This window comes from Podarcis gaigeae (genome assembly GCF_964106915.1).
Source record: "Podarcis gaigeae genome assembly, chromosome: 12".
NCBI lineage: Eukaryota > Metazoa > Chordata > Lepidosauria > Squamata > Lacertidae > Podarcis > Podarcis gaigeae.
In genome coordinates, this window is record NC_139688.1 from 3,942,003 (window position 1) to 3,968,846 (window position 26,844).

General features: G+C 46.5%; 2 protein-coding genes across 3 annotated transcripts in view; both read right to left on the reverse strand.

Moving 5' to 3' along the window:
* Window positions 1–26,844, reverse strand: part of BCDIN3D (BCDIN3 domain containing RNA methyltransferase) — a 243,403-nt gene that overhangs the window by 149,988 nt on the left and 66,571 nt on the right. The gene's annotated exons all lie outside the window — the stretch shown is intronic.
* SRI (sorcin) lies at window positions 1,884–25,167 on the reverse strand. Of its 2 annotated transcripts, XM_083704373.1 has the most exons (8): window positions 25,017–25,167; window positions 17,162–17,245; window positions 10,725–10,794; window positions 9,844–9,887; window positions 8,151–8,298; window positions 7,784–7,897; window positions 4,979–5,037; window positions 1,884–2,466 (listed from the first exon to the last, which is right to left on the reverse strand). In XM_083704373.1, the coding sequence occupies exons 1-8, from the start codon at window positions 25,065–25,067 to the stop codon at window positions 2,440–2,442; spliced, it is 597 nt and encodes a 198-aa protein (XP_083560499.1). In that variant the 5' UTR covers window positions 25,068–25,167; the 3' UTR covers window positions 1,884–2,439. The 2 variants fall into 2 exon arrangements, with proteins under 2 accessions (XP_083560499.1, XP_083560500.1); XM_083704374.1 differs by lacking the exon at window positions 17,162–17,245 and having other exon boundaries at window positions 25,017–25,145.

The following is a 26,844-nucleotide window of genomic DNA, read 5'->3' on the forward strand; positions in this document are numbered from 1 at the left end:
AAAGCTGGGCTGTTCGTAGGCTGAACAGTTGCCAGAAACTACATGAAAAGAGAAGACCCTTGTGCTCAATGTTCTGCTTGCAGGTTTCCCAAAAAGACATCTGGCTCACCTCTTTGAGAACAGGACTTTATGGACCATTGGCCTCACCCAGCAGGTTCTTACATTCTTAAATCAAAAACCACACTTCAAAAATGCAACAGAAATTCGGCTCATGCAATCTTGAGGTTTTGGGAAATCTCTGCAAGGAACTGCATGTTTTTGCAAAGGCTGGGATAACGGAATAGCTTGTTACTGTCAAAACTTTGTTCACTGTAATTTATTAATATAATTACTGATAGTAGCACAGATAATGCAGTACAAACATTTTATATTTTTTTTCTTCTTACACTTTGAACAGCGGCAGATCAACATTTTACCTAGACTGATGCAAGACGGCATTACTTGGGATAATTCATGGTCAACGTAGTTTCAGAACAGCCTAAACTAGATTCAGACTACCAAAGAAAGCTGCACAGTCTTAACTTCCGTATCATGCGTTAGTCACGGCATCTGTCTAGCAAAATAAAACATTCTAGCATTTCTCAACCTGCTCATCAGCCTCTGTGCTCCTTCCTAGCAAGGAAGCAAAGGATTTTACACATATAGAAAGTCCAGCTATGACTGCTTTGTGGTTAGGTTTGAATGCAATTAAAGGAACATAAAGGAACTGAGTTCTCATACGTTCAGGCAGGTGGAACCCATTTCTCGCAAAGCAGAGTTTCCGTTCCTCTATTCCTGCTCAGGGTGGTTCCTGAAATCTTGACACGGAATCTTTTAAATGCAAACAGGAAATTTAGGGCAGACAGATTCACTTGCCTGGAAGGTGATGATCACCGTTTTATTTTCCAGCTTCGGGGAAAGAAGCAGCCAGAATACCAACAGGTTAGAATTATCTTTTGTTGATAGGGAGACTGGAACTTCAGATTCCCTGATTGCAACTACTCCTGGCATTACTCAGCACTCCCAGTTTTGTTCGGTACTAACTCCCTGACCGTAAGCTGTTCGATTATACCACCAAGCTGTGATAAAGGTAATCGAGTAAATTAGCGTTGCCTAACATACTAAGCACACAACCGAGAACATGGATTATTTTTCACATTTTTGCAGGGTTCCCAGCTGCCAATCCAGAGATCACACCTAGAAATCTGAAGCTCTAAGAATGTAGCTAACCCAGCCCCTTCCCTTCCCTTCCCTTCCCTTCCCTTCCCTTCCCTTCCCTTCCCTTCCCTTCCCTTCCCTTCCCTTCCCTTTCCTTTCCTTTCCTTTCCTTTCCTTTCCTTTCCTTCCTTTCCTTTCCTTCCTTCCTTCCTTCCTTCCTTCCTTCCTTCCTTCCTTCCTTCCTTCCTCAATGCAGATGTCAAAGGCAGAAGGCTGCCCATTTTAACCCTTCTCCAGCACCTAAAATTCACTGGGCACCTAAAAAGCAGAAATGTTTTGCTCCATTCAAGATTAAAGAATACTTCCTGCAGTTAAATAAGAGTGCTACCATACTCCGCTTCCTAGCATAATTGCGGATGAGCACATTCCATGCACAAGCAACCAGAATATTTAAGCAAAATAAGGTGTTCCAAGCAACGTTCGGCAAATAACTTCATTTTAATGAAGCTGCGAGCGCATGGGAAGTAAGGAGCACAACAGAGAAGTTGTGTTTCCGTGGAGTGGAGAAATAAAATCCTTTCCTACAGAAGAATGTAAGGCATTCATTCAAGGTTCCCCCCCAAATCTTAACGAGACTATAGCCTTGTATCGTAACTTTTTATGCATGGCTTTTTAGCACAGGAAAACGAGGAAGTTTTATGTTTACAAGGTAGCAGGAAGCAAGACCGAAAGACCTAAGCGCTCTCTTAAGTCAGAAAACTCTTTAATTCATAATATGCAGCTTGGCACAATTAGCTGGACTAATCATCAGTGAATATTTCCTGCATGATAAATATCGGAAGGGCAAGCAGAACATTCCTTTTCAAAAGCAAGACCTTGATCGCTTTATTCCAAGACTTGCAGGCAACTTCTACTGACGCCTTCTGCATTTGCTTTCACACAATTCCTCTCCTCTGGCCGGTCTCTATATGGCACAGGTACAAAGAGTATGTTCCAATATGAATAGTTTAAAAAACAGTACAAGAAGAGATGGTAAAAAGGAAAAAAAAAAAGAGTCAACTTTTTAAAAAGTCCGTATCAAGCAAAATTATAAATATGCTAGACAAATCAACTCCAAAACAGGATTTATTGTGTTTTGTTAGTTATCAAAACTATAAAAAGCATATAAATCAATATTTATAAAATAGGCAAATACCACTATTTAGTTACACAGCCATGATAACTTTTTTTTTTTTTTTTGGTGCAAAGCAAAAACAAACTGGAATGTGGCTCATGCTCGCCCGTTTCTTCCTTCATCTTGAATTAGATGCTCATCACACACTGAATGAACTGCAGAAAGGGAAAGAGAGACGCGCGTTATCATCACTAGAGAGCCCCTGTGGTGTAGTGGTTAGGGTGGCGGATTGGGACCTGGGAGATCAGAGTTCAATCCCTCACTGGGTGGCCTCGGGAGTCAGTCACTGCCCTCAGCCTAACCCACCTCTCAGGGTTGTTGAGGGTATTCAGTGATGAGGGGGAGAACCATGTAGCTCCTTGGTGGAAAAAGTGGGATATACCGTATTTTTTGCTCTATAAGACTCACTTTTTCCCTCCTAAAAAGTAAGGGGAAACGTGTGTGCGTCTTATGGAGCGAATGCAGGCTACGCAGCTATCACAGAAGCCAAAACAGCAAGAGGGATTGCTGCTTTCACTGCGCAGCGATCCGTCTTGCTGTTCTGGCTTCTGAGATTCAAAATATTTTTTATCCTCCAAAAACTAGGTGCCTCTTGTGGTCTGGTGCGTCTTATAGAGCGAAAAATGCGGTGAATACTGTATTTTTCGCTCTATAGGACGCACTTTTTCCCCTCCAAAAATTAAGGGGAAATTTGTGTGTGTCCTATGGAGCGAATGCAGGCTCCTTGGCTTCAGCGATAGCAACGCGAAGCCTCTGAAGCGCAGAGGGAGAGCTCCCCCCGCGCTCCGGAGGCTTCGTGTTGCTGTGCAGAGAGGGGGAGAATTTTCCCCCCTGTTATCCCCCTCCTATGGGCCAGTGCGTCCTATAGAGCGAAAAATACGGTACATGAAATAACTGTGGCACGATGCTTGCCAAGATGCATCGGTCTCGAGAGACAACGGAGTCCGCCTCCGGGGGTGAAGCCAAACCACTGTGTTTGCAGCACCGAAGTGACCTTCCTGGGGCTCAGGCTGGCCAGTGTGTCTGGAGGTCCTGAGATGCCCAGACGACAAGACTCCCCTCTTGGCCTCACTAATGGGGTCCAAAGGAAAGCAGAGCAAGACGTTGGGTACCAACTGGACTGCAGGAGATGCTGGAAGGAGGCGGACAAGGCACCACCCAACTGCATTAGGGACTGCACTGTAGAGGAGTGGAGAACTTCTGATCCTCCAGATCATGGGTAGGCAAACTAAGGCCCGGGGGCCAGATCCAGCCCAATCGCCTTCTAAATCCGGCCCACGGACAGTCCAGGAATCAGTGTGTTTTTGCATGAGTAGAATGCGTTCTTTTATTTAAAGTGCATCTCTGGGTTATTTGTCGGGCATAAGAATTCGTTCATTTCTTCATCTTCAAAATATAGCCTGGCTCCCCACAAGGTCTGAGGGACAGTGGACTGGCCCCCTGATGAAAACGTCTGCTGACCCCTGCTCCAGATGAACGGTTCTCAAACTTTTAACTCTGGGCCACGCTTTCAGAATAAGAATTTGCTCACGCCACACTTGATTTTATATTGATTCGAAATGCAGTCATACCTTGGAAGTAGAATGGAATCTGTTCCGGAAGGTCAAATGGACTCCATTCGACTTCCAAAATGTTTGGAACCCGTGTCAGACATCCAAAGAACGTTCGAAAGCTTGAAAAATCACTTCCGGGTTTCGATCGTTCAGGAGCCAAGGCATTTGAGATCCAAGGTACGATTGTACACTGGAAAATGCCACTAAGATTGTCCTCAGTATTGCCTGATGACGCTCTTGCTTCCACTCTGAAAATTATCTGTCCCTATTCTGCAAATCAGGGGACGTGGGTTGCACTGTCGGATAAACCACAGAGCCTAGGACTTGGCGGTTTGAATCCCCGCGACGGGGTGAGCTCCCGTTGCTCGGTCCCTGCTCCTGCCCACCTAGCAGTTCGAAAGAACATCCAAGTGCAAGTAGATAAATAGGTATCGCTCCAGTGGGAAGGTAAACGGTGTTTCCGTGCACTGCTCTGGTTCGCCAGAAGCGGCTTAGTCATGCTGGCCACATGACCCGGAAGCTGTACGCCGGCTCCCTCGGTCAGTAAAGCGAGATGAGTGCCGCAACCCCAGTCGTCTGCGACTGGACCTAATGGTCAGGGGTCCCTTTACCTTTACCTTAACTATTCTGCAAATCATCAGAATTATTTTGACACTATACTATACTGCAGCGAGCTGCTAAAATGTTGCTTGGGTTGTCTTTGATTCTTCCTGCCACATTTGCCTCCCTCTCCTGCCACAACCATTGAGAACCACTGCAGCAGCTGAACCCCAACTCTTCTATCAGCTCCAGTGAGCATGGCAAATGGCCAGGAATGATGGGAGTTGTAGTCTAGGAACAACTGGCCGTGATAAGCCAAGGCTGATGAGAGTTGGGGTTCAGCAACACCTGGATGGCCACAGGTTCCTCACCCCCCCCCCCCGTTGACTACATACAGGGCAGTTTTCTAGATTTCTGTAGCTGCAAAGAATGTCCCCAAGCTCCTGGGAGGAAGGACCAGGAGTTCAAAGCCTGGAGCTCTCGGCTTATAAGTTGCTGCAACTTCATCGCAATGTTCAAGGGGGGAACACAATCTTACGCTTCTAAGCAGGAAACGGACTTGAAGCTCACTTACATCATCGTACTGGAAGTTCACCATTCCCTGCTGAGCTGCATCTCGTCTCCGAAAACTATCTGCAAATGTAGCACAGGAAAAACCATGTTAGGACAGGAGCCAGGATACACAAAAGCCACAGGGGGATGAATGCAAGTGGGAAGTTTGCATTTTTTAGTGCAGAAAGTATTGATCTGATGTGTGGAGATCTTTCCTATCCTACTTAATTCAAGAGGGCTCTGGAAGGTTCTCTGGGTGAAAGAAGCAAGCAGAGGGTTCCTGATGTTTGGGTTATTCCTTCAGAGAAGCTGGGTCCAGCTGGCGTGAACTGGTTCTGTTATCTCTTCTCTCAAGGTCATGCTGACTATAATAATAAGGCCGGGAGGAGCCTGGGTTTCACTCTTTTCTATATCTCTCTCTTTCTGGTGTGGTGTTCTGTACATAGCATGCTTAGCGTTAAGGTTTTAGACATATTATAAGTTATTGCAATTTTAAGTTAAGTCTGCTGCAACTGGATTTCTTACGGACCAGTGCCAATCCTGAATGTATTGGATTTGTGCCCATTATTCTCCTTTGCCTTCAGTAGCAGTAAATCTCTGCTGGATCAAATATTCATTGCCTCTGGTCTATTTTCTGGGAATCCTGCAACAGGTTTAAGTTTTTACTCTGCTAACAATACGTTGGAATCTGCTCTGGATCAATATTGAGTAGAATTCCACGACAGGCACAGAAACTCACACCCACCCTCTCTATAGCTGCCCGCCAGCCTGCTATTAAACAACACATTTTTTGTGATTTATTTTCAGGCAAAAACTTCTCGTTAGCAACCCTTTTGGGTGGGAGGACGGCTTCACAGGACGGCTTTCCACCTTACTCTGCCCTACTCAAGAGTTCAGAACAACAAACCCCTGTGTCGCAAACTTAGCACAACAAACAATACAAGCAACACGAAAACCAGTTTACTAGATAGCACTGCAATTCTTATTGCATGATGTACATGAATTTAGTACAACAAAAACAAAATGTGTACACTTGTGAATTCTCTACTATATTTGAAAGCGAATGAACAGACGTCTGTCAATCTTTGAAAGTCCGTAGAAGTATAATAAGTCTCTGGTTGAAGCAAAGTAATAGATGCTATCCTGTGGGCTAAGCAGTAAAAAAATTTCTAGGAGTTCATGATGATCCAGGATAATCTGACTGTTTCGTTACATATCCTTATGACCGCTGCTCCTTGTGCATTTTTTGAATCTATGGGTTGTGCTGAAGAAGATTCCAGCAAAACAGTCAGATTATCCGGCATCACTGTCCTATGTTGTTCTTCACTTACTACTTCGGCACCATGAACACTGAAAAAAAGTTTTACAATTTTGTTTTTTTCTGTACTAAATAATGTACATTATGCAGTAAGAATTGCAGTGCTATTGGAGAAAGTGATGAATCAATATGTTTAAAGATGAACTGTTTAGAAAGAAAGATGATAAATGATGAAGTTAATCTTTTAAGAATTTAGGTATTGGAAAACCGTTAAAATGATACACACTGAAATCCAACCAGGGGGTTACAAGGAAGTCACTTAACAATGTTATGATTTAACTATGGTGGAACTCTATGTTTGTTTGTTTTGAAAAAATCTTTCTGTGGAAAATCAATTGAAAAAATTGGAAAAAAAGAAAGAATTGCAGTGCTATCTAGTCTTTGTGTTGCTTGTATTGTTTGCTGTTCTACTCAAGAGTTCATCTGGAGTGTAGGGTTCGGTTCTGGGGAATGCACTTTGAGACGTGAAGGAGTTCGGGAAAGAGAAAGGGAGATAGCCAGCGATACTGGATATGGCGGAACTGGATATGTTTAGCCTTTGATGAAGAGAAAAGAAGGATCTGATTGCACTCTTTAAATAACCTGAAGGGTTGAGACGCAGAACGGAGCCAAGAGCAAGTCTCTGCTGACCCAAATGTGAGACTGGACAAGTTAGAGAAGGGGAGATTTGAGCTGAGAAAAAATCAAGAGGACGCCTAACAGCAAAGAGGAATTTGGCAGTGGGACCCCTGGATAGACGGGGGTTGGGGGGCCTTCAAAAGTTCCCAAACTTTTTTCTCTGGGCCACACTTTGAATAAAAATTTGCCTGCGTGCGTCACACCGGTTTTTTGGCAAGAAAAGCAAAACGAAACAACACCTAGCAGTGTTCGATTTATAACACAGAACGCAAGTACTTTATAATATGATCATGGGGCACCCAGAAAGTATAAAACAAGAACAGGAATTATAATTATAAACGAGCCTCTTACGTATGTATTTTAAGTAGATATACAAAGTCAATGGGCGGTGTGAGCTTGCTTTTTCTGCTAGGTCTAATTTGAGACAAGCAACCTCCCTTCTCCTCGTCAACGCAAACAAGCCTTTCCCTTTTCTGATCTTCTACATTTGTCAGAGTTTAAAATCCCCCTTCACAACGGTATGTCGTGGACAACTGTAGAAGAATAATCAGAAGTGTTCTCCAGCGATTCTGGATCACAGGTGGCCTTGTCCTCAGAATCCTTTGATGTGCTTGCTCTCATTTTGAAAATATATCTACCCATACTCAGCAAATAATAATAATAATAATTTGATACTATACTACACTACACTGAAATGTTTCGTTGATTGTCCTTGAATCTTCCTGCCACATTTGCCATCCTCTATCTGCTACATCTTTGGAGAACCATGGCGTTACAGAGACCTGCAATTCAACGTTTCTGCGGTTAACCTCAGAAAGGAGCCTGGTCTGATTAATAGAAATTTGAAGAAACAAAATCAGTCCGTTGTCATGCATTGAGAAAACCTCATACCAGTGAGAGCTCTGAGCTTAACGCAGCAGGCGATGTAGTCGTCAAACGTGATCTTGCCACGAGTGCTGTATCGCTTGCAAATGCCGTTGATGGCTTGGGGACTCAGCCGAAATCCTGGATGGAAAGGAGAGAGTGGGAATTGTAAAACTGAACAATTAGACGGGACACAGAGGATCATCTAACGCAGGCATCCCCAACCTGCAGCCCTCCAGATGTTTTGGCCTACAACTCCCATGATCCCTAGCTAGCAGGACCAGTGGTCAGGGATGATGGGGATTGTAGTCCAAAACATCTGGAGGGCCGAAGGTTGGGGGTGCCTGATCTAATGCAACCGTTTCCCAGCCGGCGCAAAGTCTCCCAAACTCACCCATAGACGTCAAGGCCTTCTGCAGCTCCTGGGAATCGACCGCGCCGCTGCGATCGCTGTCGACGCTCATGAAGTGTTGCCGCCAGCCATTCAGCACGGCCCAGAGCTCTTTGAACTCATTGAAGCCCATCGTGCCAGACATATCTCTCTGCGCAGCGGCTAAGGATCACTTCACGTCAATAACTGGATCAATATCCTTTCATGTGCTTGAGAAACATCAACTACGGTTTCCCTACTGTGTGTGTGTGTGTGTGTGTGTGTAAATGTTTTGTTTATTTTCCATTTAATAATACACATTCACATCATTATTATCCACTTTACCTCCTTGGCCTATCGATTTGCTTCCCTCCTGCCTCCTGGCTTTCAAAATTAACCTTTATATCATTGCATTTGGTACGTTTTCCTATTCCAATTACATTCATTGCAGAATAACTCACAATTTAAATAAATATATAATGGTAGAGAGCTTCTCATTACAGTCATTCCTCGGGTTACAGACACTTCAGGTTGTGTTTTTCGGGTTAAAGGTAAAGGGACCCCTGACCATTAGGTCCAGTCGTGGCCGACTCTGGGGTTGCGGCGCTCATCTCACTTTACAGCTTCCAGGCCATGTGGCCAGCATGACTAAGCCGCTTCTGGCGAACCAGAGCAGCGCACGGAAACGCCGTTCACCTTCCCGCTGGAGTGGTACCTATTTATCTACTTTCACTGGTGTACTTTTGAACTGCTAGGTTGGCAGGAGCAGGGACTGAGTAACGGGAGCTCACCCCGTCGCAGGGATTCAAACCGCCAACCTTCTGATCAGCAAGTCCTAGGCTCTGTGGTTTAACTCACAGCACCACCCGCGTCCCTTTTTCGGACCACCAAAACCCGGAAGTACCGGAACGTGTTACTTCCGGCGGTTGTGCATGCGGAGAAGTGCTAAACCGCGCTTTGCCCATGCACAGAAGCCTCGAATTGCAACCCATGCGTGCGCAGACGCGCCGCTGCGGCTTGCAAACATGCCTCCCGCATGGATCACGTTCGCAACCAGAGCGTCCACTGTACAAGTCTTCAGCTAACCCTGCTAGTGATGTTAATTGCTGACAATAATCTTTCAGATATCGTATAAATTTACTCCAGTCCTTTTGGAATACCTGATCATGCTGTTTTCGGATTTTTCCTGTCAGCTTCGCCAGTTCTGCAAAGTCCATCATCTTCATCTGCCACTCTCCTTTCGTTGGGTGTCCCTACACTTTGGAGGGGCCACTCTCCCCTTGTTTCATAAACTCATCCCCAGCGACCCCTTCTCTCTTCCCCTCCCCAAACCAATATTCAGAATAGCACTTTGCAAGGCCCACTTAGGAAAGTAAAAGCACAAGAAAATTCAAAGCAGTAACAATTAATTGCACATTTACTCCAAAGCAAGTGAAAGCTATTTAGTTTAATCACCGTATTTTTTGCTCCATAAGACGCACTTTTTCCCTCCTAAAAAGTAAGGGGAACTGTGCGTCTGCAGATCACATATCCAGGAAGTGTGAAAGGCCTCAAAGCAACAGCTTAAATAGCATATTTTTTACCTCCCTCACCCCCTGGGTAAAATAATAGTAATAATAGTTTCAGCCACCTAGAAGCACACGTAATAATTGCAATGAGAATTATTAATTATAATAATTCAAATATTATAAGTCAAAGCCAAATGTGTGAAGGATACGTCGAGCATGGAGATCATGAGCCTGCAGGTCTCTAGGTTGAAAGCTGTTTAAAGAAAAACAGAAGCAGTCAACAAAAAAAATAAGGTTTTTTTCCTCTCTCTCTCTTGCCCCCCGCCCAAGCCAAGAGTGGTTTCCAAGGAGAAAAAGTATGAACAGCATATTAATTCCTCGAGATTAGTTTTCCTTCAAACATTTTGATATGTTAAAAGAGGGATAGGAAGAGATGCTTTATAATAATTTATAATAATAATTTATTATTTAAACCCCGCCCATCTGGCTGAGTTTCCCCAGCCACTCTGAGCGGCTCCCAATCAAGTATTAAAAACAATACAGCGTTAAATATTAAAAACTTCCCTGAACAGGGCTGCCTTCAGATGTCTTTTAAAAATAGGATAGCTACTTATTTCCTTCACATCCGAAGGGAGGGTGTTCCACAGGGCGGGCGCCACCACCGAGAAGGCCCTCCATCTGGTTCCCTGTAACCTCACTTCTCGCAGGGGTGGAACTGCCAGAAGGCCCTCGGAGCTGGACCTCAGTGTCCGGGCAGAATGATGGGGGTGGAGACGCTCCTTCAGATATACTGGACCGAGGCTGTTTAGGGCTTTCAAGGTCAGCACCAACACTTTGAATTGTTCTCAGAAACGTACTGGGAGCCAATGCAGATCTCTCAGGACTGGAGTTTTGTGGTCCTGGCGGCCGCTCCCAGTCACCAGTCTAGCTGCCGCATTCTGGATTAATTGCAGATTCCGGGTCACCTTCAAAGGTAGCCCCACGTAAAAAATGCAAGAGGGCAAGTAGCAACTTTTTCGACCAGTTCCGGGTCTTGTTGCTTTTGCTGCAACAAGACTCAGCCCAGCTGATCCGTTTGGGTCAAACTTACGTTTATAGGCTCCTGCAATCCCTGACTGGGTGAGACATCTCTGCAGCTCGTCGGCATCTATTTGACCGTCCTGTGGAAAACAGAAAGAGCATCGCACCAAGGTTACTGCCTTTTTTCCCTGAGACCTGACCATCTCTGCAATAATAATAATAATTTATAATAATAATTTATTATTTATATCCAGCCCATCTGGCTGAGTTTCCCCAGCCACTCTGGGCAGCTCCCAGTGTTAAAACATGCCATGTTTAAGTTGACCAGGTCCAACATGGTTTCTTCAAACTAAAATCTGAAGCAAGCTTGCGGTTTTAAACTATGCACACTTAAGAAAGGCAGTCCGTGGATGTTGTGGCCAATTTTAAACACAAACCCCCTTAAACATTTCTAAAATGAGAGACAGGAGGAACAGACTCACATACACTTAACGGACAACACACATAACAGACAACATGTAACATGTAAACATACATATTTCCATCCTTTAGTTGGTTACTGTAAGGAGTTGGCTCGCATCAATATTGGTTTCATTAAGTGAAGTTAGTAGGAAGGTCCCACATAAAGTGGTTTTATGAGCCTCCTGGCCTCATCAAACACCACCAGTTATTCAAATTGGCAGGGCTCACAACACTTGGTTGACTGGGTACCCCTTTATATATGCATGCAGTTTTGTTTTTTCATTTTAAATTAACTGTGAACATGCAATTTCTCAAAACGACGGAGACCTCTGGGATAACAGGCAGTCCTGGAGAGAGATGACCAGGCTAGGACAAGAACAAACTTGCACACATCCTTTTCCTCTGTTGCCTGGAAGACGTGGTAGATAATTTATTACAGTCAGAGACCAGCTTAAACACACTTGGGGGTCCAATCCCAGAAGGAAAACAAACATTTAAAACAATGTACAACGATAAATTAAAAATTTATAAATGTGAGAAGCGTATAGACACTTAAAACTTTAAGCTGCCGCAGAGAGATGACCCAGCATCACCCATGGAACCAAGTTTGGGGATTTACTTAACAAACTCGTTTGGGTCGGGAGATGGTCTGCGCCTACCGATCTGTACACAGAATCTGGCGACCATCCGGGTCGTCTTATGAGCTTTGCCTAACAGGAAAAGGTCAATTTTTCGCTTTTCCGGGAGGCCAGTGAGCTTCACCAGCAGGGGATCAATGGTCTCACTACGTGCCTCTTCATAAAAAGGACATCTAAAAAATAGATGTTCGGGGCTTCCTATTCCCCCAGTGAACAGGCACAAAGTCTCTGAGCGTATGGGACTTTTTAAAAGGCTCCTTCCAGGACCAGTGAGGGCAGAGCAGAACTTCTGGCGCCTGTTGCCTGGCAATTATTAAGACTGAGAAGGTGTCAACGATCTTCAAATATCTGAAGGGCTGTCATCACAGCGAAGATGGAGCAAGCTTGTTTCCTGTTGCTCCAGAAAGGAGGACCCAAACCAATGGATTTGAGTTACCAAAAAAGGAGATTCTGCCTAAATATTTCTGACAGCCTCAAAAGGTGAAGGACTCTCGCATCTGCCTGGGTGTCTTTAGACCTGCTTCGAAGGCGGTTAGACTAGATCGGCGTTTCCCAAACTTGGGCTTCCAGCTGCTTGTTGGACTACAACTCCCATCATCCTTGACCACTGCTAGCTAGGGATGATGGGAGTTGTAGTCCAACAAACAGCTGCAAACCCAAGTTTGGGAAACGCCGATCTAGTCTAACCGCCTTCGAAGCAGGTCTAAAGACAGGTCTAGGCATCCCTTTCCAACTCTACAATGTGTCTACGATTCTGTGAGCTTCTGATCCTTGCTCCCAGTGAGCTTTTATGTTTTGCAAGGATATCCTTATTGATGCAAAGCAGGAAAGCACACATTTGCCTTCCTGTTTGGACAAAAACAGCTGTGTCTAGTTTGGGACGAAGAAGGATCAAGTTCCTAATCGGTAGCCGAAAGGGGGAGATTGTTCCAAAGGCTGTTGCTGTCTCACTCACGTGCACAACTGGTCTTAACAATAGAGGCCCAGTACGTCTATAATGGGCAACGTTTTCACTTCAAATGCCATCGGTGCCATTCCAAATAAACGGGTGCCATTTGTGAGAATACCACCGTATTTTTTGCTCCATAAGGCACACCTAGTTTTTAGAGGGGAACTTCAAGAAAAAAAATATTATTTGAAGGGAGCGCTGAGCAGGGCCTGAATGCATCCCAGGCTCTGCTCAGCGCTCCTTTTCATGAGCCATGTGGAACACGTATGCGGCGCTTGTGGGCTTTTCTCCATGGAGGGAGAAGTGATGGGCTGCCCTTCTCCCTCCTCGGGGAAAAGCCCCCAAGAGCCACACACACACGCTCCACGCGGCTCTTTAAAGGGAGCGTGGCTCTTGGGGGCTTTTGCGGGAGGTGGGGGAAGTGAGAGAGCCTCGCTCTGTCCCTTCCCCCACCTCCCGCAAAAGCCAGGGATAGCCGCGCGAAGCCTCCGCAGGGCAGCGGGATGAAGGCTCCCCGCTGTCCTGCGGAGGCTTCACGGGCTACCCCAGAGCTGCTCAGGAGCTTGTTGGGGCTGGCGGGGGAAACCTGAGTCCAGCCCCTCAGCCGCCGGGTAACACACATTCGCTCCATAAGAAGCGCAGACATTTCCCCTTAGTTTTTAAGAGGAAAAAAGTGCGTCTTATGGAGCGAAAAATACGGTAATTTTTATAAACACAATCTCTTCATTGTGGACTCCCTTGGAAGTTTTTAAGCAGAGGTTGGATGGCCACCTGTCATGGATGCTTCAGTTGAGATTCCTGCATTGCAGGGGGTTGGGCTAGATCACCCTCGGGTTCCCTTCCAACTCTACGATTCTGAGACTCAGGGGTGCCCAAACTTTTTTCAAAGAGGGCAAGATATTATGAAGAAGTGAACATGCGTGAGGGCCGAACGAAGTTGTTGATTGAAGTGTACCCCAAAGTTTTGAGCTTTTTAAAAGGATTTTATCCCCAGGACATATACTGCCGCGGGGCCCAGATTAAATCGACCGGGGGCCAGGTTAGGCCCCTGAAACGGACTGCTCTATATGATTCAAGCATCAGTTGTGCCAAATTTAAAAGGACCTCAAACGAGGCCAGAATTTGAGCGTCTCCCTAAAACATGCAAACTATAGATGCGGAAAAATGAGTCATTTTTATAGCTTCGTTTCCCAGGGCAGGACACGCTAAACGCGTTAGGACAGAAACTTGTTCAAGCAACTAAAAATAAAATAATTTAAGAGAGGTGATCAGAACTCTCACACACCCTGTCTACATTCTGAAACTCACGTTCCCTAGCCTTGGGAGGAGTTTGGATGCAATGAAAACTCAAAAAGTCCCCATTCGAGGCTGCAAAGAGAGGATCGGAAAAGTTCACGTTGAAGCAAACCAGAGTTTCCCATTATGCCAGAACTTGGGAAACTGTGGTTTGCTTAAACTACGGTTGGCAAGAACAAGCCAGGGTAAAACTGTGGTTCCTTATTCTGGTTTGTTGTGATGCCACAGACTTCACCAACTTCCAGGTGCTGTTAGACCCCAACTCCCAGCAGCCAGCATGTCCAATGGGCAGAGTGCTGGAGACCAACAACTTCCAAAAGACCCCGTGTTGGGGGAAGCCTGGTTTAAAGAGACGACTGTTCTCCAAGTTCAGACATCCCATGGGAGTGCAGTTTGCTTAAAAGTAGATCTGAAATATTCTAGTCTCCTCCTTGGAACCACGAAAGAGGAAGAGAGGGACGCATTAGAGACTTAAGGCTTGTTTGTGTAGAAGGAAAGCATATTTTCTTTGATACGCCCCCAAAGGACATTTGTGGTCAATTAAAAAATATACTGGTGAGTCAGATAGCATGCAAGCAGCCTTATCGGAATTGACATGAGCTTGTAGGTGTAGTGGAGGGGGAATAACAGTGAAATAGAAGCATGGGGGTGATCTACTGGACCATCAGAGTAATCGACAGATCTTTTTTGCTCTAAGTAAGTCATGGAGGTTTTTGGTTTTGACTGACAGGTTTAACCTGACAGCCTAGTACAGAAGAAGTCACAGTATAAGGGGAAAAACCAGGCAGAGGCTGGGTACTTCTTTTCTTTAATGCGGTCCCTACTCCAGACTAGCCGTTTCAACAATGAGTCTTCTCTGGAAGATGGTTGCCATTCTTTTATTTTTTTAAAAAAAATTATTTATACTTTTCTAATTTATAGATTTCATTAATTTTACTATCATTTTAACATTTCAAAGTCTGGCTTCCTTCCTTCCCCCTCTTTCTGCGATTCCATCTTCTGCATATCCCAATTCATTTAATTTGCTCGTTTAACTATCTGCTTTAAATATAAACTCTTATGAAACTGCAAAGTATTACAATAATCCCGCCAATGATTTTGTCTGTTTGCAATTCATCTGTAAATATTCAAATAAACCATTTCCATTGTTTTATAAAAGAGTTTGTTAGCTTGGTTTCTTATTCTTCCGGTAAGTTTCGCCATTTCTGCACATTCCAAGACGATTGGCGTTCTGAATTAAAAACTGAAGGTTGCATTTCAGCAGGAAGAAGAGCTTTTCCTTAAAACTCAGAAGTGCTTTTGCAAGTTCCTGCACTGCAGGGGGACTGGGCTACTAAAATCCTTGGAGATCCCTTCAAAGTCCACAAATCCAAGCTGCTCCTATGCAGTCAGAACATGTCATGGCTGAATCAGCCACAGATCTTCTTAGCAAAAGCCCAATATGTCAACCACTTCCGACGCCTTTTGTAGGCTCACTATTCAACGACAGTTTGCTGAGCCTTATAAAATAAAGAGTTATAGTAGGGGCTGCAATACAGCATCTGCCTACATTTTGGGGGTCTCTATGGGGGCATTAAGGGACGCGGGTGACGCTGTGGGTTAAACCACAGAGCCTAGGACTTGCCGATCCGAAGGTCGGTGGTTCGAATCCCCACAACGGGGTGAGCTCCCATTGCTCGGTCCCTGCTCCTGCCAACCTAGCAGTTCGAAAGCACGTCAAAGTTCAAGTAGATAAATAGGTACCACTTCAGCGGGAAGGTAAACGGTGATTCCGTGCGCTGCTCTGGTTCGCCAGAAGTGGCTTAGTCATGTTGGCCACATGACCGGAAAGCTGTACGCCGGCTCCCTCGGCCAATAAAGCGAGATGAGCGCCGCAACCCCGGAGTCTGCCACGACTGGACCTAATGGTCAGGGGTCCCTTTACCTTTTCTATGTGGGCACTGGCTGCAGCAACTGTCACACTAAGCTGCATTACTTCAGAAGTCACCAAGCTAATGGAATATGCAGAAATGGTCAGATTGATGGGAAAGATCAGAAACCAGGAAGACCAAGTTTCCCTAAAGGATCTCCACCCCCATCCTTCAGCCCAAACACTGAGGTCCAGCTCCGAGGGCCTTCTGGCGGTTCCCTCGCTGCGAGAAGTGAGGTTACAGGGAACCAGGCAGAGGGCCTTCTCGGTGGTGGCGCCCGCCCTGTGGAACACCCTCCCATCAAATGACAAGGAAATAAGCAGCTATCCTATTTTTAAAAGGCATCTGAAGGCAGCCCTGTTTAGGGAAGTTTTTGATATTTGATGCTGTATTGTTTATAACACTTGATTGGAAGCCGCCCAGAGTGGCTGGGAAACCCATGCAGATGGACGGGGTATAAATGAATAAATTGGTAATAATAATAATAATAATAATAATAATAATAATAATAATTGGAATAACTTTTTAATATACTTAAAAGACCACTGTAGAACATTAAGATCATTGGCAGGGATACAATGACACTCGTAAAGGAAAAAGGAAAAATGGAACCCATGGAGGGAGGGGAGGAGGTCCGTAGGTTCGGGGGGGGGGGGAATTATGTTTCGGAATGGTTATACAGTGGTGCCCCGCAAGACGAACGCCTCGCAAGACGGAAAACCCGCTAGACGAAAGGGTTTTCCGTTTTGGAGGCACTTCGCTAAACAAATTTCCCTATGGGGTTGGGTTGCTTCGCAAGACGAAAAAATCTTGCGGGTTCCCACGGGTTTTTTTTCGCTCCCCCCCCTTTTCCTAAGCCGCTAAGCCGCTTATCAGCTGTTCCGCTGATAAGCCGCTTAACAGCTGTTCGTTAAAAGCCGCTAATCCGCTAATAGCGCTAATCCGCTAAGCCGTCAATGGGCTTGCTTCGCAAGACGAAAAAACCGCTATACAAAGAGCCTCACGGAACGGATTAATTTCGTCTTACGAGGCACCACTGTAGTTATTATGTATAAATTCATGTAAAACCAATAAAAAACTATAAAAACGTCATGACTGCTTTCAGGGTTCCACACCCCTGGGATTCTATGTCACTGGCAAAATCACACACAAGGTGTGTTTGCCCCCGCTGCAGATGAATTAAGGGACAGCGAGGAAAAAAGCGTCTAATATTTGCTGTGTAAATTTGGGGGTGGGGAGGGTGGAGCCATACCTGCCCAGCAACTGCCGCAAAATAGCCATATAAAGGATCTTGCGCTTGGCCAGGAAAGGAAGGTCCGCCGGGGGCACTCCCATACTAAAAATAAAAAAAAAATGGGAAGAAATTAAATCAAGGAATTTTCACCATCTTGCACGCACGTTTACCCGAAAGCCGGCCCCGCAGCGTTTCTTGGGAATGGCAATCTCAATACACGCAAAACCTATTCTTAATCCCCATGCTCATAAAAGCAGTTTCGACAGGACAACAGCGAAAGCTGGACATGTTGCAAGTTCGAGTCCGCCAAACACCAAATTGCAGTTTTAAGTCGTCCGGCCAAAGGGCTGCTGTAAATCGCAAATTCAAGTCGCGTTTCCCAAGGCACTTTGGATAATTCTGCGGCGGTGATGCTTGTGAACCAGGAAAACATATTGCACTTTTTCACGACCAAGGAGGGCACACTTTTGAATCATTCTTCAGGCTGCACCTACAATCCTATACCCACTTACCTGGAGGTAAGCTTACTTAGGTAAAGGGAAAGGGACCCCTGACCATTAGGTCCAGTCGTGGCCGACTCTGGGGTTGCGGCGCTCATCTCACTTTATTGGCCGAAGGAGCCGGCGTACAGCTTCCGAGCCATGTGGCCAGCATGACTAAGGCGCTTCTGGCGAACCAGAGCAGCGCACGGAAACGCCGTTTACCTTCCCGCCAGAGCGGTACCTATTTATCTACTTGCACTGGTGTGCTTTCGAACTGCTAGGTGGGCAGGAGCAGGGACCGAGCAACGGGAGCTCACCCCAACACGGGGATTCGAACCGCCGACCTTCTGATCAGCGCCACCCGTGTCCCTGTAAGCTTACTTACCCCCAGGTAAAAAGGTCTAGGATTGGACAGTTAGTTGCTCTTAATTCCTACTGAAACTGATGGGGCTCAGAGGCTGCAACTAACTCATCCCCTTCGACAGATCTCCCCATGAGGATTACAGCCGTACCTTGGTTGTTGAACGTCATCCGTTCCAGAAGTCCACTCAACTCCCAAAAACATTCAGAAACCAAAGCGCAGCTTCCGATTGGCTGCAGGAGCTTCATGCAGCCAAATGGAAGCCTTGTCGAATATTGGCTTCCAAAGAACGTTGGCAAACCGGAACACTTACTACCGGGTTGGCGGCGTTCGGGAGCCAAAACGTACACGTACTAAGGCGTTTGTGAACCAAGGTACGACCATACATAGAAAGGCGAGCTTTAGTTCAATGTGTTTTCAATGGAACGCAAGCTGAAACCAGTCTGAGTCCAACAGCCCAAAGCCCTTCACACCACCTGCTTTCCAACATTAATTTTCTTCCATGGTCAAGTGCCCATAAAAAATATCAGGAGCACAGTTAGAAATTAGCCAGGCGCCAGGTGTGCTTTGCAACTGGTGCGGGTCCAATTGCAAACGTGGAGAAATCTGGGTGACAAGTTGATGACGGACATCTCCACCTGGCTGGTCCCACCAGCTTTCTTAATCAGGTCAGCAGAGGAGCTAATTTATTGCATTTATCTCCCACCTTTATAGCCAAGGAGTCCATGGTTCACCCCCCACCTCATCTAATCCGTACAACAACCCTGTGAGGTAGATGAAGAGGCTGCGACTGACTCCAAGGTCACCCAGTGAGCTTCAGGACCGAGTGGGGATTTGAACCCTGATCTCCCAGGTCCTTGTCCGACACTCTAACCACTACACCACACTTCCCTCCTAGAGTCCTTCTGCTATGGGGCAGCTCTACCAATTAAGTAGGTATGTGACATATTTTTCTCGAAGCTCAAACTTTCATTTTGAATCATTTTATTTGATGCTTTATTCACTTTTAAAGTGCTGTGAGATTTCTTCCTATCCAATAAAATACATTGGCATAGAAATGAAATTAATAATAATAACAACAATAGTGGTACCTCCGCTTATGAATGCTTCTGATTACAAACTCCGCTAACCCAGTACATTTCCGAGCACACTTCAAAGTGTTGGTGCTGACCTTTAAAGCCCTAAACGGCCTTGATCCAGTATTTCTAAGGAGCGTCTCCACCCCCATCGTTCTGCCCAGACACTGAGGTCTAGCTCCAAGGGCCTTCTGGCGGTTCCCTCATTGCGAGAAGTGAGGTTACAGGGGACCAGGCAGAGGGCCTTCTCGGTGGTGGCACCCACCCTGTGGAATGCCCTCCCAGCAGATGTCAAAGAGGAAAACAACTACAGTGGTACCTTTGGTTACGTACTTAATTCATTCCAGAGGTCTGTTCTTAATCTGAAACTGTTCTTAACCTGAAGCACCACTTTAGCTAATGGGGCCTCCTGCTGCCGCCGTGCAATTTCTGTTCTCATCCTGAAGCAAAATTCTTAACCCGAGGCATTATTTCTGGGTTAGCGGAGTCTGTAACCTGAAGCATATGTAACCCGAGGTACCACTATACCAGACTTTTAGAAGACACCTGAAGGCAGCCCTGTTTAGGGAAGCTTTTAATGTTTAACAGGTTATTGTATTTTAATTTTCTGTTGGAAGCCACCCAGAGTGGCTGGGGAAACCTAGCAAGATGGGCGGGGTATAAATAAATTATTATTATTATTATTATTATTATTATTATTATTATTACCCGGAAGCAGCCGCTCCTGGCTGTGGACTTTGCCCCAGGATGCGAACGGAAATCGTGCACCAGAGGTGTGTGCGAGATCCCATTAGCGAAAGCGTGCCTCAGGATAAGAACGGTTTCAGATTCAGAACGGACCTCCGGAACGAATTAAGTTCGTAACCAGAGGTACCACTGTAAAGCACATTGCAAGAAAAATAAAAGGTGCTTTGACGTTCTGTTGTGGCGACCGTAACCTAGTTTTAAAGTGCCATTTGACAATGAGCTTATATTTCTGAATTTCTAACACTGCAGAAGCTGATCTCTTTCTCTGAACAATGTCGGACTCTCCCTTTTGAAATGTCACTGAGCTTCTGCCGCACTTTCCCGTCAGTCTCTCCCGCCTCACCCCATGCCCACCCGGGAAACAAAAGAACGGAGCACAATGCAAAATGTTTGCACATGGCCAGTCCCAGGCCCACAAATTTCTAGAAGTGAGAAACACTGGAGTCGCTGGGCAGGGCCGTTTGACGCGGAAATGCCCTTGTTTGCAGAGAGTAAACATCCATCGAGCGCTTGTTATAAGCACACACACACCTCCATTAGTTTACAAAGGGTGTGGAAAAATCTCTGAAATGGGCGCAGCGGAAGATTCTCCTCCTATACAGGTTGGGGTTGGTGACTGGATCCTATGACCTGGGGATCAGGCGCAGAGTCCTGTGGCTTGGTGCGTATTCTGACTCAACATCTCCAGGATATCTGAAAACGCTTGACCTTTGGCAGATCTCCCCACGAGGATTAGAGCCGTACCTTGGTTCTCAAACATAATCCGTTCCTGAAGTCTGTTCGACCTGAAAACGTTCAGAAACCAAAGCGCGGCTTCCGATTGGCTGCAGGAGCTTCCTGCCTCATTGGACGTTCGGCTTCCAAAGAACGTTCGCAAACCAGAACACTTAATTCCAGGTTTGCGGTGTTCGGGAGCCAAAACGTACACCCACCAAGGTGTTCAAGAACCAAGGTATGACTGTACAGTCATACCTCAGGTTGCGTCTGCTTCAGGTCGCGTTTTTTCAGGTTGCGGACTCCCAAAACCCGGAAGTACCGGAACGGGTTACTTCCAGGTTTCGGCAGTCGCGCATGCGCAGAAGCACGAAATCGCGCTTTGCGCATGCGCAGAAGAACCAAATCGCAACCCGCACATGCGCAGACACGGGTTGTGAACGCTGCAGGTTGTGAACGTGCATCCCGCACAGATCACATTCGCAACCCGAGCATCCACTGTACATAGAAAGGCAAGCTTTAGTTCAATGTGTTTGACACAGGGTTGTCGATTAGTTTTAATATACCGTATTTTTCCGGGTATAACATGCCCCTGTGTATAAGACTATTTTGGGGGGCTAAACATTGAGAAAATGGGGAGGAGATTGCCCTTGTATAAGACGACCCCAATTGTTTTACATTATTTTATCGTAAAAAAAAACACCCTAGTCTTATACACAGAAAAGTACAGTACTTTTAAAAAAAAATTCTGGATTTGTCATTTTGGCCATGGGCGAGGATCTTTCAGCCAGCCCAAATCTATTTCAAAGTCCTCTCTCTCTTTCATCAAGTTATTTTTCTTGCTAATGGCTCCTGATCTAATTTCACTCTAATGTAAACCAAGGGCCATTATCACTCCACATTTATTTTTTAATATTGAAGATGCTGGAAAGTATTCTACTCAACCGCAGTTACAGTGTTTTCTTCTTGTTGTTGATCTGTACATCTTATCAAATGTTTAAACCTGTATTTTTTAAAAAACAAAACATATATAATCTGGATTAAAATAGATATGAATACCTGAACGTGAAGCCTGAAGGGAACGATGACAAATGTACAATATTTACAGGTGTTTGTGGGGCTTCATTTTAAATATCCAGCCTTTTAGAGAGGCTGATGATTCTACCGACCAAGCTTGGTGGTTTTCTTCTAGAAGGTAGGTGAGGTTTTGCAACGCAGAGTTCAAGCGTCACCCAAGGGAGCAGAAAGGCAAATGGAAGCATCCATTTCTGTTCAAGAGCATCGTGGAAAACAAACACATTACGCCCGGTAATTATTCCGGCGGCAGAGTCTCAGATGAGCTTTTCCCGCTCCTTGCTTGGGGCTTTTTAGAGCCAAGCTGCAGGAAGAGGCCATTTATCTTCCCTTTCCTCGCCCTCCTCCCCAAAAAAGGAAGCGTGGCCTAATGGTTTGAGTGTTTGACTTGAGCTCAGGGAGACATGGATGAAGGTCCCCACGCAGCCACGAAAAGCTCGCTGGCGAACGTCACAGGCGAGCCACTGTCTCTCACTCGTCCAGTAGCCTGTTTTGCAACCTGATCAGCGGGAAGCGGGTTCGAGTTCCGCTGCACGCGGAAGATGGGGGGAAAACAACCTTGATCCCTTGTGACAATCGCAGCGCAACCAGCTGGCTGCAAGCAGGCAGATGTTCCTTGCCCTTTGGAGCCTTTGCAGAAGCCGCAACATCAAAAGTCCATCCTCAGAGGTTGTGTGAACTGCCCTGCCCTGTGTCAAGGTCCAAAGCGCTCAGGGCAAGCCGTTATGTGGGCACCCCACACCCATTTCCCCCTGGGAGCAAAACTATGTACAATAAAAATAATACATTAACGAGCTGACACTAATTGCCTTTCAAAATCTTCTCCCTTAGGCGCTGCCTCATTTTGTCTAACAGTAGGACTAGACCATGGGTAGGCAACCTAAGGCCCGGGGGTCGGATGCGGCCCAATCGCCTTCTAAATCCGGCCTGCGGACGGTCCGGGAATCTGTGTGTTTTTACATGAGAAGAATGTGTGCTTTTATTTAGAATGCATCACTGGGTTATTTGTGGGGCCTGCCCGGTGTTTTCACATTAGTAGAATGTGTGCTTTTATTTAAAATGTATCTCTGGGTTATTTGTGGGGCATAGGAATTCGTTCATATTGTTTTCCTCCAAAATATAGTCTGGCCCCCCACAAGGTCTGAGGGACAGCGGACCAACCCACAGCTGAAAAAGGTTGCTGACCCCTGGGCTAGACCCAGAGCCATCCTACACAGACTTGCTTATGAGTAGACCACGGCGACACAGCGGGGCTTACTTGAGACTTCACAGGAGCTCTCCTGATGACAATTTAATTAAAGAAGCGACTTTTGATGGAGCCCTGGGTCTGTAGGAGCCAAGTCCTAGGGGCCCAGGGGTCTTTGGCCCCCAAATAAAATATTTAAGGGGGTTGCTCCCCCCAAAAAAAGTTGATGGGCATGCACTAAATCAATTATACAGGGCGGGGCTTCCCCCTGCAATATTTTATTAAAGGCTGGGTCCATCGACCGTGTCACTATTAATACTGATGGAGTAGTTTTCATGCCAACATTTCAGCTTCATAGGATGGGCCCCAAATGCCTAACTTTATACAACTCCGTTGGGTCTCCCCCATCCTACAGGCTTCACTCAACTGCCCACTCCCTGAACGAGAAGGCCCCAAATGTTGCAAACTTACAGGGAACCAGGCAGAGGGCCTTCTCGGTGGTGGCGCCTGCCCTGTGGAACGCCCTCCCACCAGGTGTCAAAGAGAACAACAACTACCAGAGTTTTAGAAGACGTCTGAAGGCAGCCCTGTTTAGGGAAGCTTTTAATGTTTAATAGGTTATTGTATTTTAGTGTTCTGTTGGAAGCCGCCCAGAGTGGCTGGGGAAGCCCAGCCAGATGGGCAGGGTATAAATAATAAAGTATTACAGTAGTACCTCTGGTATCATTATCATTATTATTATTATGGAATCCAAGATGGATGGGAGTTTCTTAAAGGTTTCTTAAACTGAAGGCTCAAATTGCAGACAATTCCAGGAAGAACAAAAAGTGGGAGGCATCTAAGGAAACCGGTGTGGCTGCGTAAGGGGCTTAGAGGTGAGCTGAGAGTTAAGAAATGGAAGAACGGGAAAATCACAAAGATTATACACGAAAAACTAATGGCTGCAGAGTGAAGGTCAGGCTTGCAAGAGAGGTTAATAATAATAATAATAATAATAATGAACTAAGGGGACGTCGGTGGTACTGTGGGTTAAACCATAGAGCTTAGGACTTGCCCATCAGTAGGTCGGCGGTTCAAATCCCCGCAACGGGGTGAGCTCCTGATGCTCGGTCCCTGTTCCTGAGAACCTAGCAGTTGGAAAGCACATCAAAGTGCAAGTAGATAAATAGGTACCACTCTGGCGGGAAGGTAAACGGCGTTTCCGTGCGCTGCTCTGGTTCGCCAGAAGCGGCTTAGTCATGCTGGCCACATGACCTGGAAGCTGTACGCCGGCTCCCTCGGCCAATAAAGCGAGATGAGCGCCGCAACCCCAGAGTCGGCCACGACTGGACCTAATGGTCAGGGGTGCCTTTACCTTTAGGTAAACTAAGTCCTGGGGGCTGGAGCCTACTCAATCGCCTTCTCAATCCGGCCCACGGGCGGTCTGGGAATCAGCGTGTTTTTACATGAGTAGAATGTGCCCTTTTATTTAAAATGCATCTCTGTGTTATTTGTGGATCCTGCCTGGTGTTTTCACATGAGTAGAATGTGTGCTTTTATTTAAAATGCATCTCTGGGTCATTTGTGGGGCCTGCCTGGTGTTTTTACATGAGTAGAATGTGTGCTTTTATTTAAAATGCATCTCTGGGTTATTTGTGGGGCATAGGAATCCGTTCATCCCCCCCCCCCAAAAAAAAATATAGTCTGGCTCCCACAAGGTCTGAGGGCCCCCTGCTGAAAAAGTTTGCTGACCCCTGCTTTAGCATTTAAAGAAGCCTTTTAAAAAAACCACTACCCGCAAAATAAAGTGGTGTATCCATTTTTTTAAGGAAATAAACAAGCAAAGGAGCCTGGATGGAACGCAGCGCGATGGTGGCATGTATTAAAACACAACATTACGCAACGTTGAAACATTTTAACCAGGAGGGGGAGAGCCCTGCGAGGTCGACCACCCACCAGCCAACGATCTTTTCCCTCCCCTTGGCGCCCCCATCCTCGCTTCCCACCCCTATTTACGGACCAGTTCCCCCCCCCCCATTTAGCCCCCTCTCCCCAACCCCTGCGGGGGAGGGGGAGAGAAGAGCGGGGGAGGGGAAAGGGGAAAGCGAAAGTGTGAAGAGGAAGAATGTGGGGAGGGGAGGCGCCCCCCGCCTAATGCTCTTCCCAGGCCTGCGGGCCGCGTGCACCACCCTCCGAGGGCCGCCCTTGCTCCCCATCCCCCCCCTGGTCCATCCATTCCTGCATCCTCGCTCACCTGGCCCTGGTAATAGCCACCTCCGGCGCCGGGATGCCCAGGATACGCCATGGCCGATGCGCTCCTCGCTGCTGCAAACCAACCCGACCTCGCCGGCTGCGCGCCTCCTCCTACTCTCCGGGGAGGTCCGGATCAAACCATTGGCGAGGGGGGGGAGCCAGGGGAGGGGGAGGGGTCTGGACAAAAGGGCTCTCTTTGGCGCCCCTCTGCAGGCGCTAGAAGGGTCGGGGTCTCCAAGGGGTCTCCAAAGGACTATGGTGCCCCCCGCCCAGGCTCCGCAAAGGGGGGTGGTGGGAATGATGGGAATGACTCTTGGAGGTCCCCCCCTTCCAGAAGTGGTACGAGCCGGACTTCCTCTTTCCCGGGGAGGAAAAGGAAAATGGAAACTTTCTCTGCGCAAAGGGGAAAGTCTTTTGCAAAGCGCGCAGGGCGCTTTTGGCTCGCAGGGCGTTGCGGGTGTTGCGGGGGGGGGGGGAATTGAGGGTTTTATTGGGGGTGGAAGAGGAGAAGGTTGCGTGCAAAATGCATGCATAAATATAAATACATAATAAATACACAAGAGGTAGCCGCTTTCATATATATAGCTGACTGTGCCCCCAAATACCCCAGTAATAAGATCATTATGTTTGTAGATGATACAAGGGTGGTTGGTTTAATCACAGCTGGAGAGGGGGAGGCGGCCTATAGGAAGGAAGTTGAGCAGTTGGGGGAGTGGTGCAGGAAAAACAACTTACTCCTTAACATAAATAAAACAAAAGAGATTATTGTGGACTTTAGGAAATGTAAATTGAATATTCAGCCACTCATTATTGAGGGGAAGTGCGTGGAACAGGTCACGTGTTTTGATTTCTAGGAATGAAGTTGAGAGATGACCTAACCTGGGGAGAAAACAGCAAAGACCTGATGAGAGCACAGCAGAGGTTATATTTTCTGAGAATCCTCCAGAAAAACAATCTCTCAAAGGACCTGTTGATGGCATTTTACCGTTGTACTGTTGAGAGTGTATTAACTTAGGGTCTCTGTGTGTGTGGTTTGGGAGCTGCACGGCCGGGGAAAAAACAATGCTGTCCAGGGTTGTCAAGACTGCGGAGAGAATAATTGGGTGCGCTCTTCCCACCTTGGATCAAATCTACGCTTCCAGGTGCCATAAGAAAGTGGCAGAGATAGCGCAGGATAGTACGCACCCCGGAAATGATCTCTTTCAGCTTCTGCCTTGTGGAAGAAGGTCCAGGGTTATAAAGGCCAGGACTAGCCACCTGAGAAACAGTTTCTACGCAGATGCAATTCTGGTTCTAAACGCAGCATAAGGTGTCTCTATAGTATATTGTATTTTAAAAATGCAGAAGACCCAGTGGATCAGTTCATTCGCTAGTCAGTTCATGCATACGTTCATGTTTTACCAGTTGTACTGGCTCCCGGTAGAGTATAGGGTCAGGTTCAAGGTGCTGGTTTTGACCTTTAAAGCCCTTTGTGGCTTAGGCCCCTTGTATTTATGGGACCGCCTCTCCTGGTCTGCCCCACAGAGGACCTTAAGGCCCATGAATAACCATAGTTTAGAGGTCCCGGGCCCTAAGGAAGTCAGACTATCCTCCACCAGGGCCAGGGCCTTCTCAGTGATGGCTCCGACTTGGTGGAATGCTCTGTCCCATGAGACCAGGGCCCTTCAGGATTTAACCTCCTTCCGTCAGGCCTGTAAGACAGAGCTATTCCGCCTGGCCTTTAATTTGATTTTTTATTTCCCTTCCTTCTCTCCCCTTCCCCTTTTTATGAAGATTACCCGCTCTGGAATCCCACAGCTAATTCTCCCCTGGTCTCCTCGCTGGCCCAA